Source organism: Grus americana, chromosome 1 (assembly GCF_028858705.1).
Source record: "Grus americana isolate bGruAme1 chromosome 1, bGruAme1.mat, whole genome shotgun sequence".
Taxonomy (NCBI): domain Eukaryota; kingdom Metazoa; phylum Chordata; class Aves; order Gruiformes; family Gruidae; genus Grus; species Grus americana.
Window position 1 is genome coordinate 85677766 of NC_072852.1, and position 19267 is coordinate 85697032.

The 19267-nt window shown below is 42.4% G+C and overlaps 1 protein-coding gene across 7 annotated transcripts in view; it reads left to right on the top strand.

Annotated features, from left to right (window-relative positions):
• Window positions 1–19267, top strand: part of CRACR2A (calcium release activated channel regulator 2A) — a 56382-nt gene that overhangs the window by 27946 nt on the left and 9169 nt on the right. For 4 of the 7 annotated variants that reach the window (XR_008577357.1, XR_008577358.1, XM_054827349.1 and 1 more), the window contains 6 exons: window positions 2696–2883; window positions 4834–4905; window positions 10419–10464; window positions 11313–11404; window positions 15194–15521; window positions 17961–18174. Coding sequence is in view for 4 of the 7 variants with exons in the window: in XM_054827349.1 (XP_054683324.1) it covers window positions 2696–2883; window positions 4834–4905; window positions 10419–10464; window positions 11313–11404; window positions 15194–15521; window positions 17961–18174 (940 nt within the window). In the remaining 3 variants the exon portion in view is untranslated. The remainder of the gene's footprint in view (window positions 1–2695; window positions 2884–4833; window positions 4906–10418; window positions 10465–11312; window positions 11405–15193; window positions 15522–17960; window positions 18175–19267) is intronic. The other 3 variants (XR_008577359.1, XM_054827367.1, XM_054827357.1) reach the window with 2 other exon arrangements.

Below are 19267 nucleotides of genomic sequence, written 5' to 3' on the forward strand. Positions count from 1 at the left end.
AGAAATCCCAGGGCAATTATACCCTTGGGTCCCATACACCCACCCCTCACGTGCCCTTCATGCGCTGTCCACGTGTCCTTTGGTCCAATGGTGATTTTTGGTCTGGGGTCTTCTGACATCTAATTGGATTCTTCTTCTGTGTCCAGGCAGGCAGGCTTTTACCTTGTTGACTTGCAGTTTCCACAGTTCTCCCTGAAGGCTGGAGCCTCCTCATCTTCTGGTTTAGACTCCTTGTACACCTGCACTTGCTGGTGGAACATGGAGAACTGAAGAGTCCCAGACTTGGAAAAACACTACCGAGATGTTAGTGTGATATCAAAATACTTTCCTATACTAAAAGACTAAACACAGCGGTGTGCTAGCTATTTAGAAAACTACTAGGAAAACTACTGAGAAAAATACCTCTGTCACGGCCTAAAGGCTTCAGGAAATCTAGCTACTCATGCTAAGTAAATCTAAGCAAACAGCACAAATCATACTCTATTATATTCCTAAGTGATTTATTCTAATTAAAACCTACTTATTTACATTAAGCAATTAATATCCCTCAACATAAAGAACAAAATAATCCCTAGACTTATAACACTGTATAAATGTTTCATCTTTCATGCGCACCTGAAATAAATAGGAAAAAAAAAATACAGAAAGGAAGCTGAGCTAAGAACAATGGAATGTATGGAGAGTGCTTAATGTATGTGTCTGAGGGACAGCAATAGCTGTCCTCTGCAACAGTTTGTTTGTATTGGACAATACTAGTTCTTTACTCAGTTTTAAACTTGTGATTTTTTCCTCCCATTTTTGTCCATAAAGATAATACACACCATCAACTACTGTGTCTCTGCTTGACCTATGGTAATTGGGTAATTCTCTCTGCTTCCTAGATTTCCTTAAACATGTCTTTCCCAATAAATTTTCCTCTACTTGATGACCATGAGAGTCAATTTTCAGCTCCAATAAGCAGCTAGACCCTATAGGGTCTATGTTGTTCTATACCAGCTGAGCATCCACCTAATAAATTATTCCACTGTATTGGGAGTTAAATGAATCTTTAAAAGTAGTGTTTGACATCACTTAAAGAATTGTATAGATACAGTGAAAGGAAGGAGCTCTGTATTACTGTGAAATAAGCTCTTCTTGTATCCTGGAGTTTAAATATTATGAGCATCTGCTATTGAGCATAGTTTCAACATAATTGTTTTTCTCACAAGACTAAACACCAGAATTTATAGCAATTACTTCTAACATCAGTACTTACGATTATGGGAGCTGATGATGGCTACCATTGCAGTTACATTTCCAGGCCAGTCTCTGTGTACGTTTTCAGATGGCCATAGTATTCAGTAAGTGGGATTTCTGCCTGCAATTTATTGCTCTTAAGCTTTTTGAAAGTTCATCTTTGTGTAATCGCTTTTTGCTTCTCCCAAAACCACTCCTCTGGATAAGAAAGTCTTGTCTTCTAGTACCTGAAGTCTTTTACTTAGAATAAATAACTTCATTCTGTCAAGGAATGGAAGCAATACTCAGGAACTGAAGTGATCTATCAATGTAAACCAACATTGCTCAGCAGAAGTTTGATGCCCAGCTAGTCAGTGTTCCATATGAACTGTGAGCCTGCTGATGCTACAGTTCAGCAAATACGTTAAGCTGGTGCTGCTGCTGAGATAACTGCTCCCACTCTACTCTTGTTCCTGGCCTTTCACAGTTCCAGCTAGAAAGTATTTTCTGCTTTTGTTTTGAACCTGGGCCTTAAAGTTGCATTCAAAACCAAGGCTAGAACAACAGCAGTGTTGTGCAGTGTGAACAGACTGATAAAGCTGGATAAAGAAAGATTTTGTTTTGGGTGAGCTCTGCTTGTTGGGATGTGCAAAATGAGAGTTCTAACAAAATCATCTGTTGTGTCTCAGTTCTGGAGGATTGAACTGGTATCATTGAAATGCTCCTAGTACATTTTACATCCCTTAAAACACATACTGAAAAAAAAAATTTAAAAAAAGCTTTTATATCTTCAGGTCAGTAATGCCTTTCCTCATATGAAGTGGACTAATTTTAGTCTACTTAACTTTTGCTCTGTCACCTTGATTTGCTCATTTGGCCAACGAAAAGCAGGTGGAACTTTTTTACATACCAGAAACCAGTCATCTGCTGTTATCTGTTTCCCAGGGAAGATGTATCTTTACTTTGTATATACATTCGAGACTGACTATAAAAGTGAATAAAAAAGCTCTAATTCACACTTCTTGGCAGATTCAGCTGAATCTGCAGCAGAAAGGTTACTTCTTGTTAATATTACTGGGGGATGGGAAGGTTTATCAGCTACCAGATTTAAATCTAACAGATTTTAGGCAGAACTCTGAATCACTCTGTGTAGGCTTTGACATTGTGGGAAATTGTCTAAAATAGCAGTTGTGAATATCAACTAAGTACTGCTGATCTGCTCTCTTAACACCTTTTTTGTGGTTTGTCCTCATGCATTTTTGAACTGGATGAAATTCAATCATAGAGTGGAATGGCTTCATTTTTGTGTAACATAATTACGCCTGTACACAGAGCAGTGGAAGACCACCATATGTGTTTCATTCATATGTTGGCTTTGATAGAAATAGCTTCCCTATTCAACTAACCTCTAAGACTTGAAAGCCTCAAAACCAAGATGTCTCAGTTATAATACTTTCCATTCTCTTTTCTTCCACCCCAGTTAGAGCAGCAATGTACAGAACTTCTCAGTGGCAAAGAAGAAACCAAAGTAGAGAACACCAAGCTGAAGCTGACTAACCAGGAGCTGTTGAGAGACCTGGAGAGAACATCTCAGGAACTAAGCCTGGCTCAACAACAGTTACAGGTGGTTCAGGAGGAAGCATCACGACTACATGAGGAGAAGGAAGTGTAAGTCTCCAGCTGCAGAGGTTCTAGTGCATTTGGTTAGTGTGGCAGTGAGCCTCCTTCTCAGAGTATTCAGTGCTGTGATTTAAGTTTGTGTCATAAGCATAAACCACCAGCAAAGCCAAGTGCAGTTCTAGTCATTTTTCCCCAAGTAATTCAGCATGTTTTCTGCAGCATATCTGGCTCCTCCAGGATCTTTTGCTACTTCTTCAAAATGCCAGTGTTCTCTCACCCCCTGTTTGTTGAGGGTGTTTGGAATTAAAAATCAGTTTAATTGGATAAATAGTATGTCTTAGTTTTAAAATACCAGTGTGGTTCCTTACAGAAATTACAGTTGTGACACTCCTCAAAGCTAAGTCTATCTGCAACATGCTTCTCAGAATGTACTCTGCCCATGAGATGGCTAGAATGTGCTTCTTTTCATCATCAAAATCAAGTCTAATACATTATTTCTGACCAAGGAATCTGGCTAGCAAGATAAAACATAGCTTATGCAGCTAAATCACAATTCACACAAGGCCTTATGGCAAACCAGAACTATCATTTTGGGGTTTCCAGTTCAAATGTTTTGGATTTCAGATTCTGACTCTGAAATAAAAAATATTGTTCAAGAAGAAATATTTACAATTCTTGTTTTGAAAAATGGCCTTTAAGTGGCAGATCAATCTACCTGTCTTGCTCCAGCCTTCTGCACAAAGCAAAAGTTACATTACCCTGAAGCTGTAATTGACGGAAATGTTCAGTGAAGTCCATTGAATGGAAGATAGTTTTTAAAAAATGCTCAGGGATCTGTAAAATCCTCCTGTTGCCAATGGGGAGCACATGGATGCCAGACTTACATGTTTCAGCGATGAACTATGTAACTCAGAGCCATGGCTATTTGGCATATTTCCGGATAGAGCAGAATATTAGATCAAATGTCGTATCCTTTTTCTGTTAAGCTTTGTGCCAATATCTACTTAGTTATTACTGATTTCATTTTTCTTGAGGGTATAAATAATGAACTTTGTTGATAAATGATTGTTAAAGAACAGCCACTGCATTTAGAACACTATTTCTAGATTTGCATGTTTGATGTGTGTTTTGGGAGCAGACAGTAGAAATATTCCTCCTGAAGGTGGTTTATTTCCTCTTTGAGGTCTCTCTTTTCAGATCCAGAGCAAAGACTGTGGAATGATCTGGTTTTAAAGCTACAGAGAAAATCTGTCCAGTGGTCAGGCTGCTGAATAATACTATTGCATTTACAAAGCACTTTGGATTCAATAATGTTTTATGGAATTAGAGCTCAGCCCTACTCAACTGCATGTTCAGTGTTGCTTTAAACATCTGTATCAGTCTGGTAAGACCTGAGCTGTTGAAGCAGGTGTGATGTTCAGACTGTGCACAGGAAGAACTTGAGGCTTCACTGAAAGGCAAAAACATTTAAGGCCAGACACTGAGTTGAATGTCAAAGTAATTGGTGTAAATCTAGTGTAAAAATCTGAGATGCTATGTCCAATGTTCAAGGCTCCATAACTGTTAAAGTCAGGAACTGAAAAGAAGTTGTAGGGGATGTAGATGTGTGAGCCTGACATGTGGTTCCAGCAGCAAGATAACTCTGATTTTTGCATAAAATATTACATGGTCTTTTGTGGCCATGAGTGAGGATTTCAGCAGTATGTCTTCTCTGAATGATGCAAGTGCCAGTATTAGCATATATTAAGCTCTCTGGATGAATAAATTGTAAAGTTATAATTTGTTTAAAAAGAACCTCTACTCCTTCCTCTGCTAACTCAAACTGCTGTGGTACTGTGGGCCTTATACTGAATAAACTTTTTTAAAATTAGCAACCATTCATGCAGAACAAATTCTACAGGTTTGGAGAAGCTGAAATGTGGATACTCCTAAGGGGAAGCATTTTAGCAGAGTTGTTACCATAGTAAGAACAATCTTATTTATTTATTTTCATTATAGGGAGGTGTACCGAGTGACAGAAACCTTACAGAGAGAGAAGTCAGGACTCCTGAAGCAGCTGGATTTTCTAAGGTAATGCAGACCTTACACTCAAAAACTTCTTGCATCATTGTAAAGAGGTACATTAAAGGATGAAATTATGTTGGGATATGTACTGGGTGTAGGTGTCCAGGTGTTGGCACCAGGGTGCTGCAGGGTCAGCCTCTGTGAGGGGCGGCTGGGGCTGCTGCGTGCCGGACACGGCCATTCTAGCCAGCTCCAACTGACCCATCACAGGGCAAGGCTGAGCCCCGCAGCCAAGATGGTGATTGGCACCTTTGGGAAAGCTTGGATAAGAAAGGGTAGAAAACACTTCACAGCAGTTGAGAGAGAGGAGTAAGAAAAAAAATGTGAGAGAAACAGCCCTGCAGACACCAAGGTCAGTGAAGAAGGAGGGGGAGGAGGTGCTCCAGGCGCTGGAGCAGAGATTCCCTTGCAGCCTGTGCAGAGCCCACACAGGAGCAGCTCCTGGCAGGAGCTATGGCCCATGGTGAGGAGCCCATGCACAAGCAGGTTTGCTGGCAGGCACTGTAGCCCATGGGGGACCCACGCTGGAGCAGACTGTTCCTGAAGGACTGCACTCTGTGGAAGGGACCCACGCTGGAGCAGTTTCTGAAGGACTGTAACCTGTGGGAGGGAGCCAGAGGAGCTGTTATGGACTGACCACAACTCCCTCATTCCACTTCCCGCGCCGCTCAGGATTGGGAAGGAGGTAGAAGAGTTGAGAGTGCAGGAGTGAAGTTGAGCCTGGGAAGAAGGTGGGGTGGGGAGAAGGTGATTGTAGTTTTGTCTTTGTTTCTTGTAATCCTACAGTTAAGTCTGTTCTGTCTGTGGTAGTCAATAAGCAAACTTCCTGTCTTTATCTTGACCCACAAGCTTTTCCATCTTATTTTCTTCCCTGGTCCTTTTGAGGAGGGGGAGTGAGAGAGCTGCTGGGTGCGCATCCAGCAGCTGGCCAAGGTCAACTCACCACAGGATAATAATACAAAATACAGCGAAAATGGTTACAAAAGACAATGTGTCTTTTGTAAGCCCTGTTGTTGCACACAGTAGAAGGCAGTACACATGAAAGATTTGCTTTATTTTGGCAATTCGGTATTGTAGGACAATCTCCATTCCAAAAGTCAAATGTAAAACAAAACAATGGTGAACTATTCTAAGCTGGTTCTGTGGTAGAAGCCTGGCCACAGGAGACTTGAAGCTTACTAATAGGCTCTGTTGTTTCTAAAGTGATGGGAGTACAGCCAAAATGAAGATTCTTTCACAAAAATGTTTATTTGTAAAATTATATCAAAATATAGTTAGCTAATTTTCTCTGTAATATTTTTGTACTGATAGACTTATAGAATCATAGAATGGTTTGGGTTGGAAGGGACCTCAAAGATCATCTAGTTCCAACCCCGCCTGCCACAGGCAAGGACACCCTCCACTAGACCAGGTTGCCCAAAGCCCCATCCAACCTGGCCTTAAACACTGCCAGGGAGGGGACATTCAAAACCTCTCTGGGCAGCCTCTTCCAGTGCCTCACCACCCTCATCGTAAAAAAATTTCTTCCTTAAGTCCAATCTAAATCTACCCTCTTTTAGTCTAACATCGTTACCCCTTGTCCCATCACTACACTCCCTGATAAACAGTCCCTCACCATCTTTCCTGTAGGCCCCCTTTAGGTACTGGAAGGCTGCAATAAGGTCTCCCAGGAGCCTTCTCTTCTCCAGGGTGAACAACCCCAGCTCTCTCAGCCTGTCTTCATAGGAGAAGCGCTCCAGCCCTCTGATCAGCTTCATGGCCCTCCTCTGGACTCTCTCCAACAGCTCCATGTCTTTCTTAAGTTGGGGACCCCAGAGCTGGATGCAGTACTCCAGGTGGGGTCTCACTAGAGCAGAGCAGAGGGGCAGAATCACCTGCCTTGACCTGCTGGTCACACTTTTTTTTGATGCAGCCCAGGACACGGTTGGCTTTCTGGGGCTGCTGGCTCATGTTGAACTTTTCATCAACCAACACCCTCAAGTCCTTCTCCTCAGGGCTGCTCTCAATCCATTCCTCACCCAGCCTGTAGTTGTGCTTGGGATTGTGCCGACCCATGTGCAGGACCTTGCACTTGGCCTTGTTGAACTTCATGCGATTCGTATGGGCCCACCTCTCTAGCCTGTCAAGATCCCTCTGGATGGCATCCCTTCCCTCCAGCGTGTCGGCCACACCACACAGCTTGGTGTCGTTGACAAACTTGCTGAGGGTGCACTCAATCCCACTGTCCATGTCACCAACAAAGATGTTAAACAGCGCCGGTTCCAATACTGACCCCTGAGGAATGCCGCTCATCACTGACATCCACTTGGACATCTAGCTGTTGATTGCAACTCTTTAAGTGCAACCATCCAGCCAATTCTTTATCCACCAAGTGGTCCATCCATCAAATCCATGTCTCTCCAATTTAGAGACAAGGATGTCATGCGGGACAGTGTCAAATGCCTTGCACAAGTCCAGGTAGATCACGTCAGTTGCTCTTCCCTTATCCACCAGCACTGTAACCCCATTGTAGAAGGCCACCAAATCTGTCAGGCACGATTTGCCCTTAGTGAAGCCATGTTGGCTGTCACTAATCACCTCCTTATTTTCCATGTGTCTGAGCATAGTTTCCAGGAGGATCTGCTCCATGATCTTGCTAGGCACAGAGGTGAGACTTACTGGCCTGTAGTTCCCCGGGTCTTCCTTTTTACCCTTCTTAAAAATGGGGATTATGTTTCCCCTTTTCCAGAGGACTTCACTGGACTGCCACGATTTCTCAAATATGATGGAGAGTGGCTTAGCCACTTCATCCACCAGTGCCCTCCCTTGGGACCTACAGATGTATCTCATCAGGTCCCATGGACTTGTGCACCTTCAGGTTCGGTTCCTTAGATGGTCTGAAACCTGATCTTCTCCTACAGTGGGCAGTTCTTCATTCTAATGGTCCCTGTCTTTGTCTTCTTTGACTTGGACAGTGTGGCTTGAGCACTTGCCGGTGAAGACTGAGGCAAAAAAGTTGTTGAGTACCTCAGTCTTCTCCATACCCAGGGTAATCAGGTCACCCGTTTCATTCCAGAGGGGGCCCACATTTTCCCTCGTCTTCCTTTTATCACTGACGTACCTACAGAAGCTTCTTCTCATTGTCTTTGACATCCATGCAGGCCTCTGGGTGTTTTTGCCTGACTTCTTCTTTGTTGGGATGCATTGCTCCTGAGCTGGGAGGAAGTGATCCTTGAATACTAGCCAGCTATCTTGGGCCCCTCTTCCCTCCAGGGCTTTGTCCTATGGTACTCTACCTAGCAGATCCCTGAAGAGGCCAAAGTCTACTCCTGAAGTCCAGGGTAGCAAACTTGCTGTGCACCCTCCTCCTCACTGCCCTGAGGATCTTGAACTCCACCATTTCATGGTCACTGCAGCAAAGGCTGCCCTTGAGCTTCACATCCCCCACCAGCCCCTTCTTCTTGGTGAGAACAAGGTCCAGCATGGCACCTCTCCTCATTGGCTCCTCTGTCACTTGGAGGAGGATGTTATCATCAATGCATTCCATGAACTTCCTGGATTGCTTGTGCCCTGCTGTGTTACCCATCCAACAGATAACAGGATGACTGAAGTCCCCCATGAGGACCAGGGCTTGTGAATGTAAGGTTGCTCCTGTTTGTCTATAGAGGGCCTCATCTGTTCTGTATTCCTGGTTGGGTGGCCTGTAGCAGACCCCCACTATAATGTCCCCTGTCCCTGCCCTCCTTTTAACCCTGACCTGTAAGCTCTCAGTCAGCTCCTCATCCATCCCCAGGTGGAGCTACATGCACTCCAGCTGGTCATTGACATAGAGAGCCACACCCCCTCCTCGTCTCCCATGTCTGTCCTTCCTAAAGAGCTGATGTCCTTCCATCCCAACACTCCAGTCATAGGAGCCATCTGACCACATCTCTGTGATGCCAATAAGATCATAGCCCTGCAGGCATGCACGTGTCTGTAACTCCTCTTCTTTGTTCCCCATGGTATGTGGGTTTGCATAGAGGCATTTGAGGATGAGGCTGACTTACTGGCTGGAGTGGCTGGAATTCCTCTAAGGTACTTCACTGGTGTTTCCCTGTTGATTCCTATTACCTCAGGAGCCCCTGGCTCATCTCCACTAGACTTCAAGCGTGCTGCAGTATATCCAGCACATCTCTGAGCAACAGGCTGAGGGCCATCACTAGCACCCCGTCCCTCTGACTTTGGTGTGTCATCCCACAGCTTGTCGCAGGCAAGCCTGGTATTATCCCGCTGCCTCCCTTGAAGCCTATTTTAAAGCTCTGTCAATGAACCCAGCAAGCTCCTGGGCAAAGACCCCCTTTTCCCCTAGAGAAAGGTGAATCCCATCTGATGCCAGCAAGCCTGGTGCTGTGTAGGCCATCCCATTGTCAAAAAATCCAAAACTGTGGCGGTGACACCAGCCATGGAGTCATGTATTGATAGACTGGGTCCGTCTGTTCCTCCCAACATTACTGCCCGCAACTGGAAGGAGGGCAGAAAAAATAACCTGTGCACCAGATTCCCTCAGTAACTGTCCCAAGACCCGGAAATGTCTTTTTATCACTTTTGCACTACTTCAAAGTTTGGAGTTGTGTTCAGAGAATTGTAAACCTCTTTTTAATGTGCAGCAATGTTAGTTTTTGTTTGTTCAGTGTTAAGTTTGCATGGGCTATAGATTGTACTTGCCTGTAGGCCTTCATTCACTGCATTTCCTTTAGGAGGCCTCATTTAAAAGTTACCTAAAAAGCTCCCATGTTTGAGGAAGGGCTTTTACTTTGCAGTGTGTTTCCCACAGGCCACTCCATATGGTATGATCTTGCCTGCTGCTGTTAATGGGGTGGTAGATAGAAAAATCTGAGAGCACAGGTTGTTTCTGTTCACCAAGGCTGTAATGACTGCTCAGTCTCTTTTGTGGTCATGCCGGCAATAGATGGAGACAATGGACGATGTACTAAGCAGGTGTGTTGTCAGATCTGATCAGAGCCAGCTGATTGCCTGGAGTCTTCATTTCTTTACATTTTCATCTCTTCTGCATAATGAATTGAAGATAGATGTTTTCCTAGGGAGACTTTTCCATGGCTGCCACAACTGTAGCCCTCAGAGTGACATAACTGGTCTTCACAGCTGTCAACAGGTGAATAGAAATGGTGTTCATTACACCCTCTCCACAATAAGAAGTTATCTTTACTGTGAAAAGCTTTCAACATTCTAATTTAGAGTGAAGGCATATTGACAAGAACTGATTTCGATGTGGTAATGCATTTGTTTTGATAAACTACAGAATGAGGGCTAGATACCAGCTGGCTTTAATCAGCATAGCCTTACAGGAGATTCAGTGTCCCAGACAGGGAACTGGCTGTAGTAAGAATATAAACATGATCAAGGGTGGAGACATGCCAGATTAAAATGCATTTGTCTTGCCTTTTACACCGCCAACTGTTCAGTCTGTCTGTTATTTTGAGTAGAAAAGTCAGCAGTTCTAAATACTTGGCCTCAGTGTTTCTTTTGTGTTCTCTTTTCAGGGAGAGGAACAAACATCTCAGAGATGAACGTGACATATTTTTACAGGTAAACAACTATTATTTTCAAACCCACTGTTGAGCAAACACATATCAGAACAGCCTCAGAAGAAAAGGATCAGAAGGCTGTGCAGGAGAAAGACTCTTGTCCTACTTAAATCTTGCCCCATTCTTAATTTATATTGTCTTTTTTCCTCACTTGAGAATAAGATTTTTAAATTTGCTGAACAATTTTAAGAGCTACATTTTTAGAATTATAAAGTTGGAACGATCTTGAGGGAGATGATTGTATTTTATAAGAAGCTAAGGATGCAATCATGAGAGAGCAAAATAACCTAAAAATTGAACAATTAAATTGTAATAATCTATTCAGTCAAGACTAGCCAATATGCTGAAACGTTTATACAACAGTACAATATCTGAGTACGTGAATCAGTACCTGCATACCTGTTGATACTGAGTATATCAGTATATATATCAGTATACCAGATCACATTAACTTTTTATCCAGCAGCAGAGAATGGGCCCCTAAGAAGTTCCAGAAGTACCCTGGCTTAAGGAGACTAAGGCCACTTACTTTACAGCTGTTTGTGTTCTTATTCCTAGAAGAAGATGATAGTGTAAATCACCACATATATATTGACTTATTTTTCATGACATTATGCTGGTTTGTTGTGGTCCACTTAGTTTACAAAGAAGATGAATTCTTGCAGGATCTGGAGTTTCCGTGTTCTGATTGTTTATCAATCAGTATTTTGAAGCATTTATACCTCTAGGATTTTTTTCTACAATTTTTTCTTTCATATTCATTGCATTATTTATACATTAGGAATGAAGGCAGTTAACTGTAATGAACAATAGGAGTAAATTAGTAAGAAGTCTTCTGTATTTCTGCAGAAATGCAAAACAAGTGTTCCAAAAGCCAGCTGGAAGCAAAGATCAGGGTCTGTCATTGGGAAATACATAGAGGGCAAGATGCTGCCTAACAGGTAAGAACTTTTTTTCATGTGTTCCCCATTTGAGTATGATGAGGCTTATAGAAAGAAGATGTGGAATGTTTTCTTTCTGATACATACTTTAAAAAGTCCAAAGGTATTTCTGTAGTGTCTGTCCTTATTTTCACATAAAACAAGTGTGCTGTATGTAAAGAGACTTCCCCATTGTGGATGAGTATATGCTGGGAGGCACAAAAGCTTGCTCATTACCCTGTGTTGATGTGGTACAATGTCCTTGGTAACTCCCTGAAAGCGTATACCTCCTCCCCTCTCATTGTAGATGACAGCAGTCCTGTTGTAAAGTATGGGATATGGAACTAGTAAAAAACCAGAGAATTTAATTCTCAGCTGTGTGGTTGTAAACTTGAAATCAACAGGAACAAGATGGTCATCTCAGTGAAACACTTGCATGTTTACTTTGAGACAAGAGGAGCTGGAAAGACTATATTTCACTTTGAAATAGCAGCTAAGATGATGTTCCTGCAGGCACAGGGTCATGAAGTATAAGGAGAGAAAGCTTTCAGAGACACTGTTTAGTAAGTTCAGTACTGAGATGTGTACCATAATTGGCAAAAGCAATTATGGCACAAAAATCATAGAAAAAATTAGGTGGGCATCCTGTTTTTTTCAGCTAAGATAGAGTTAATTTTCACAAGAAGCTTGGAGGGGACACAGCCAGGATAGCTGACCCAAACTAGCCAAAAGGATATTCCATACCATGATGTCATGCTCAGTTTATAAGGGGGCAACTGGCTGGGGAGGAGGAGTCACTGCTTGGGGACGGGCTGCGCATCAGGTCCTGGGTGGTGAGCAAATTGCATTGTGTATCACCTGCTTTGTATATTCTTTTATAAGTACTGTTGTTGTTTTCCTCTTCTTTTGCTGTCCTATTAAACTGTCCTTATCCCAACCCACGAGTTTTAGCTTTTTCTTCTGATTCTTCTTCCCATCCCACTGAGGCAGGGGAAGGAGTGAGCGAGCGGCTGCGTGGTGCTCAGCTGCCAGCTGGGCCTAAACCACGACAGTCCTTTTGGGTGACCAGTGTGGGGTACAAAGGGATGAGATAACAGATCTGACCAGAGCATGTTGAAACAAATTTGTTATATGCATTTATTATATTAGTTAAATAATCGCTGGTCACAATGGTGTTTTGTTTGTTCACATGGTTGTAAATCCTTACTTGCTGTATGTATTCCCTGCAGTGCTGTTTATCACCTCTAGGAGAGGGATCAGGATTCTCATTTTGCTGTACTGTGTAATATTGCCGTATTATATGATAACATCAATGGTCATGAGGTTAACCTGGTATTCGTAACTGGCATTGCTGGCATATACCTCGGATGACATCTCTCAGAGTTGATTAGTAATCACACCCAATCTATGGGAAAGACAGAGAGGGATACTTTCTCCCACTCTATCACTTCCCCTTTTTCCTTCAGGCTGGTTACAGGAGCTTTTCAGAATTTTGAATATCCTTGGGATGGATGTTCAAGCAAGCATGCTCATATTGCTGTGCCTCCTAAATGTGTTTCAGGTCTTGTTGAGGGTTACAAAAAATTAAGAATACCACCCAGAGATTTGCCCCAAGGCTGGATAGTCGGGGCTGGCATGGCATGTGGGAGAATATGGGCAGGAATCTAGAGAATTTGTCACCTCCAATGGTTTGGAATTTCACCCTCAAACAACTACAGGATCCTGATGAAGTGATAGAATATTTGAAAGGAAAATGCTGTGGCTATTCCAAAAAGGCACAACTTACTGCACTGTGCTGGGCCCTGGCCTGTATCTACCAAACACTGCTCGAAATTACGCAGCACCCTCAGGGGGAAGATAGGGAAAACAGAGCAACAGGCACTGTGGCTACTCCAACCCCAGCGACAGGCACTGTGGCTACTCAAACGTAGGTGACAGGCACTGCAGCTGAACCAAAAAGACCAACCTGTACTGGTATCAGTCGCCCTTATACACAAGTAGAAATACACAAAAAAATCAGTTCGCTTAGTAAGGGATGATGATGAACCAGGACCATCACAAGAACAGGAGGAAGAGGCAGAACCAGAGGTAATCACACAATGCCTGTCCCTGAGTGAGCTATGAGATATGCGGAAAGATTTCAGCTGTCATCCAGGCAAAGCAACTTGTCACCTGGCTGCTCCAATGCTGGGATAACGGTGCCAGTAGCCTGGAATTAGAGCAGCTGGGATCCCTGTCTAGGGAAGGGGCATTGGCAAGGCAATTGGGAAGAAGACACAAGCCCTCAGCCTCTGGAGGTGACTCCTGTCAGGTGTGAGGGAAAGGTATTCCTTCAGTGAAGATGTTGTATGTCATCCAGGAGAGTGGACCACCATGGAGGGAGGTATCCAGTACCTGATGGAATTAGCTATGCGGGAGATGGTTTCTTATGACCCAGACAACACACAATTAACCACAGATCCAGATGAAGTCCAGTGCACACAACCCATGTGGATGAAGTTTGTATGGAGCACACTATTGTCATATACCAACTCATTGGCAGTAACAGACTAGAAGGGTGAAGAAGCACCAACAGTGGATGAAGTGGCTGGCCACCTCTGGGAATATGAAGAAAGTCTCTCTTTCTCCCTTGTCTTGGCTGTGGAGAAACTGTCCCAGGAGGTCCGGCAACTCAAAGAGGATATGTCCCACTCCCCACCTGTACAGACCAGTATTTCAGCTATTAGGAGTAAGTGTTCCACTGCTCCAGAGAGAGGATATAGAGTGTACACACCATGAGGCATCCTGTGGTTTTACCTGCACAGCCACGGAGAGGACATGAGGAAGTGGGATGAAGAGAGCCATTTCTCTTATTGCAACTTGCATCTGTGTCGTTTTTCACATCTAAGATTCTTGATCTATTATACATTCCACCTTCTGTTGAATCCCCACTTAGCTTTTTTTCATCCATATTAAACAAACCCATCTCTGTCCTGCCTGCTAAAGAGAGAATTAGATTACACATAGAAACGGTCTGGGTTGAGGGTTGTTTTATTCTTCCAGAATCAGCTGGAGTGGGGGGAGGAAATCGCAGTAGAGAAATTTCCTTTAGCTATTCCATGAGGTTAGAAATTAGGCTAATCTTATGTTTTGTATTCTGGTTCAAGTTTTCCCAGTAAGTCATTAGCTTTCCCCATGATGCTTATAATTATTGTCCTGGGTTTGGCTAGGATAGAATTAATTTTCACCAGAAGCTGGGATGGGACACAGCCAGGACAGATGACCCAAACTAGCCAAAGGGAGTATTCCATACCATGTGACATCATGCTCAATATAAAAGGGGGCTAGTCGGGGAGGGGTGGTGCAACTCCAGGGCGCGTGGCTCAGGGACGGTCTGGCTTCGGGATGGGTCTGAGCATACGGTCCTTGGGTGAGAAACTGCATTGTGTCACCAGTTTTGTGTATTCAGTTAAGTACTGTTGTTACTTCCCTCTCCCCTTGCTATCCCAGTAAACTGTCCTTGTACCAACCCACAAGGCTTTGCCTTTGTCTTCGCATTTTCCTCCCCATCCCACCGGGGGAGGGGGGAGTGAGCGAGCGGTCATGTGGTCCTCAGCTGCCAGCTGGGGCTAAACCACCGCAATTATCAAGCACACACTATATATATGCACATTGTATGATGAGCTGACTTCAGTAGACATTGGACAGAATCTCCTATGCCTGCTGTGGGTAGTAAAAAACATTGGAAATCAAATTGTTACACTAGAATAAAACAGTAGGAATCCAGGTCTAACATATTTTTGTGATGTACTTACTTTTTTCTCTGTCTAGTTATTCATTTGAAGAAGATGATGTTTACAGTAACTCAAAGAGAAGGAATTCTGCTGGACTGAATGGAATTCTCTCTGTAGAGCCTGATGCTGGAGCCACTGAAGGAATGTCTAAAGCATCGCATCTCCAAAGAATAATATCAATTGAGGAAGATCACCTACCCCAGCTTCTTGACAGGCTGGTTGATAAGCAGCTGAGCAGATGGACTAGAGGAAATGAGAATGCTTCTTTTGAGATGGAAATGGAAAAGAAAAAGACAGAACAATCAATGGAACACTCACCATCATCTTCTAGAGAGCAGCCTGTAGGGAAGGAAACACTGTCAAATGTAAGGGGGAAAGGGGACCTCACCTTGAGTATCGTGTGCAGTTCTGGGCTCCACCATTTCAGAAGGATGTAAAAGTCCTTGAATGCATCCAGAGGAGGGCAACAGAGCTGGTGGAAGGGCTGGAAAGGATGTCCTATGAGGAGGGGTGCCGAGGACTCTGGGTTTATCTAGTTTGGAGAGAAGGAGGCTTGCAGGGCAACCTCATTGCTGTCTACAGCTTCCTCAGGAGGGAAAGTGGAGAGGGAGGTGCTGAGCTCTTCTCCCTGGGATCCAGTAACAGGACACATGGAAGGTTCAGACTTGGCGTTAGGAAGCATTTCTTTGCCGAGAAGATGGTCAGACACTGGAACAGGCTTCCTAGAGTGGTGGTTGGTGCTCCAAGCCTGCCAGTGTTTCAGAGGCATTTGGACAATGCCCTTAATAATATGCTTTAACTTAGTGAGCCCTGAATTGGTCAGGCAGTTGGACGATTGTTGTAGTCCCTTCCAATTGGAACTAAACTGTTCTGTTCTATTCTATTCTATTCTATTCTAAAGGACCTTGGAAAACATGAAATGGTGTTGAAGGGTAATGCATTATTCTTAGAATCTAAAATTATTTAGTTTTCTATTTTTAAATTAAAGCATGACAAATGAAGCCATTGCATGAAGAAGGAGATGGAAATACACTACAGGTAAATGTTGAAGGTGCAAAGAAGGGAAACTCAACCTAACAGAGTGGTAACTGCAGACAATGTGTGCATAGACGTGTGTCTGAAGGACTGTTTAGGAAAAGTGAAGCAAAGTGTTGTAATAGATGACAAAGAAGATCCACTGAAAGCTAGCAATAGTCTAAAAAAAGAAGCAATCTTTTTTTTTTTAATTTTGTTGGGTCTTTTTTGCCAAAAAGTGATGTTTCTTCTATTCTGATACTTTGACTTAGCTTTGGTAGCTGTTACACTATCTGAGAAATAATGAGAAGAAATAGCTTTATTTTTTAATTATTTTTTGAGAAGACTTTTAATTAGCAAATTGAAATCCAGATTTTTTTTTTCAGCTCTACCTTGTATGTGCATGTTAACAATGAATTCACCATGCAGTAATAATCCTTAAAACAATATGCTGGAAGGTACATATATTTGGAGCCGAAGGTCCTTCTTGTACTGCTATTACTTCAGAGCTAGCTGTGGTTGTTTTCTAATTTTAGTATCATTGTTAAGTATTACTCATTTTTAGATTATTGAAGCACTTGTTAAAAAGATTAAAGTATAGGAAAAATAGGTATGCTTGGTCATAATTATATAGTTCTTTTAGAAGAAGTAAGCATATCTTAAAAATTATGATTGAATGATGCCATGGTTAGATAACTTCTAAGTGGTACTTCTTAATAAAAAGTCTAGAGCACAGAACAGAGCTTCATCCTTTGAAATTATTTAAAACAATGCATACTTTTTGCTTGCTATTAGTAAAAAAAAAAAAGGCACAGCAGAATACTCCTTTCTGATAAACTCTGTCCATGTGGCAATCCCTTCCCCTTCCTCTCCTCTCCTCTCCTCTCCTCTCCTCTCCTCTCCTCTCCTCTCCTCTCCTCTCCTCTCCTCTCCTCTCCTCTCCTCACAATCCCTGCCCCAACAAATTCATGCCAGGAGCATCCATGATCTTGCTCCCCTTCTGCGTGCAGCATTAAGAACAAACTCCCTGTCTCCCTCTTGGTCCTCCACCTTTGCACAAAATAGGAGAAGAGGCCAGCTGGGGCACCCCCTGCAAACCAGCTGGTGCTACAGTGTTGTTCCCTAAGCAACTCCTGATAGACATACAAAGGTCTTGGGACTAATGACCTACTTGACAGAGGATATAAATATTCTTTCCAGCATCTACTTAGCAGTACAGAGGACATGGATAGGCAGAACAAATTGTTCTTCCTTCTGCTTAAAAAACCTAAATGACAGACACATAGCTGAATGTTTACAGCCTGATTAACTGGGTCTAATTCTCTCTGTCTCTTTCCCCCATGTTTCTGCCTGTAATGTTAAACAGATGTAGAAATGCAGTAATTCCATGGAAGCTCTTGGCTCCACAGTACTAGCAGAGAGAAGAATCTGGTGGTAGATGGCATAAGCCAAAAAATTATTACTTTGCTTCTGTTGTCTAGGAGATGTGCTGTTTCCTCATTGGTATAGGATGAAACTACTGAGCAGAGCTATGTGGAGCTTTATGGGTTTTAATTTGCAGGGATGAACATAAACTGTTTCGGCAATTTCATGCATTTTTCAATGCAGTCTCATGTCAAGGTTCATATTCAGTATACTTCCAGAGCTCAGTCCAAATCACTGCACTTCAAATGATCTGGAATGATGTATGGCAAACATCTGAAATGCTGAGTTATTTTAAGAAACAGAATATTGCTTTATGAGTAATGGAGAACATGACAGGATAAAATCTCTTCTTTTTCCCATCTCAGTTAGCCTTCAAGACAAGGCAAATTGGAGAGGCAACAGGATTTATAGAACAGTTGGAGACTAATGTTTGCTCTTACTTGAAGGAAGAGAGAATAAACTCTGTCCCAGACCACTTATTCAAGATAATTTTTGTGGGCAATTCAAGTGTTGGAAAGACTTCATTCTTAAGGCGATTTTGTGAAGATTGTTTTTTCCCAGGCACAGCTGCTACAGTAGGTAAGTTTAAGAAACATTATTACTATTATTATTTTTGTTCCAAGAATGTTTAGCAGCTTCTGCTGAGATCAGGCCCTGTGTTATAAAACAGAAACATAGATGTTGTAAAAGCTGTTATCCAAAAGGAGAGTAGGACATGCAAAGAGAGTTCTCCTAAACTGGGAAGCAGATAATTGATGGAGAGTTTTCAGAGTAGATTCTGTACTGAAATCCTGGCAGCACTGAAATAAATCAGAAAAATCCTGTTGATTTCAGTGAAGCCAGAATTTCCTTGTAGACCTCACTGTTCTGAAACTGATATCCGGTCCTTTGGACTGCACTGTACTAACCATCCCACCTCCATACCCCATCTCTATCCCTTTAAGTAATCTGATTTTGTTTTAAAGAGAAAGTAGAATATCTGAATTATGTTTGAAGATTTAGCATTATACTAAGCACCAAAGAAATATGTTGGACCAGTGTTTTCAAAGCCAAACATTTCAAAGCCTATATTGTACTTACATTGCCTGAAGTTGTAAACCAAACTTTCAAAAGTCAGACATATATTTGGCATAGCTTTGATTTAGTCTTCACATCAATGAGTTTCACAGGTGTGGACTATGGCTGGCAAGATACAGACAGTTGAAAAGTCAAGTGAACAACCTGGAGTAGAGTGTTCTCATTGAATTTCTACAGAATAGCTCAAATTTCTTCCCTTGAGATATGGATATATCCTCCATCCAGATTTCTTAATTGCCCATTAAGGAATGCAGGCTTGGATGCTTCTTCATTAATTCTAGTGGTAAAAATCCCATTGATGTGGAAAAGGGCCCCAAAGAAATTGTTAATGACCTACTGAGGTCCCTTCCAACCTGAATTATTCTATGATTTTATGATACAGTACAGTATGATACAAGAAAATGCAGGTTGTCATTAGGAGGAGGCAGTGACTGATAAATATTTAAGAATGTAATTATTTTTATAAATATCCAGAAGATACTTATATCATCACAGGTTAGGGGAATTGGGAGACGATTAATTTAAAAGTTTAGATAAATTAATTTTCATCTCACTTCCATTTAGCCGCATAAAAACCAGGGGACTAACCTAATAC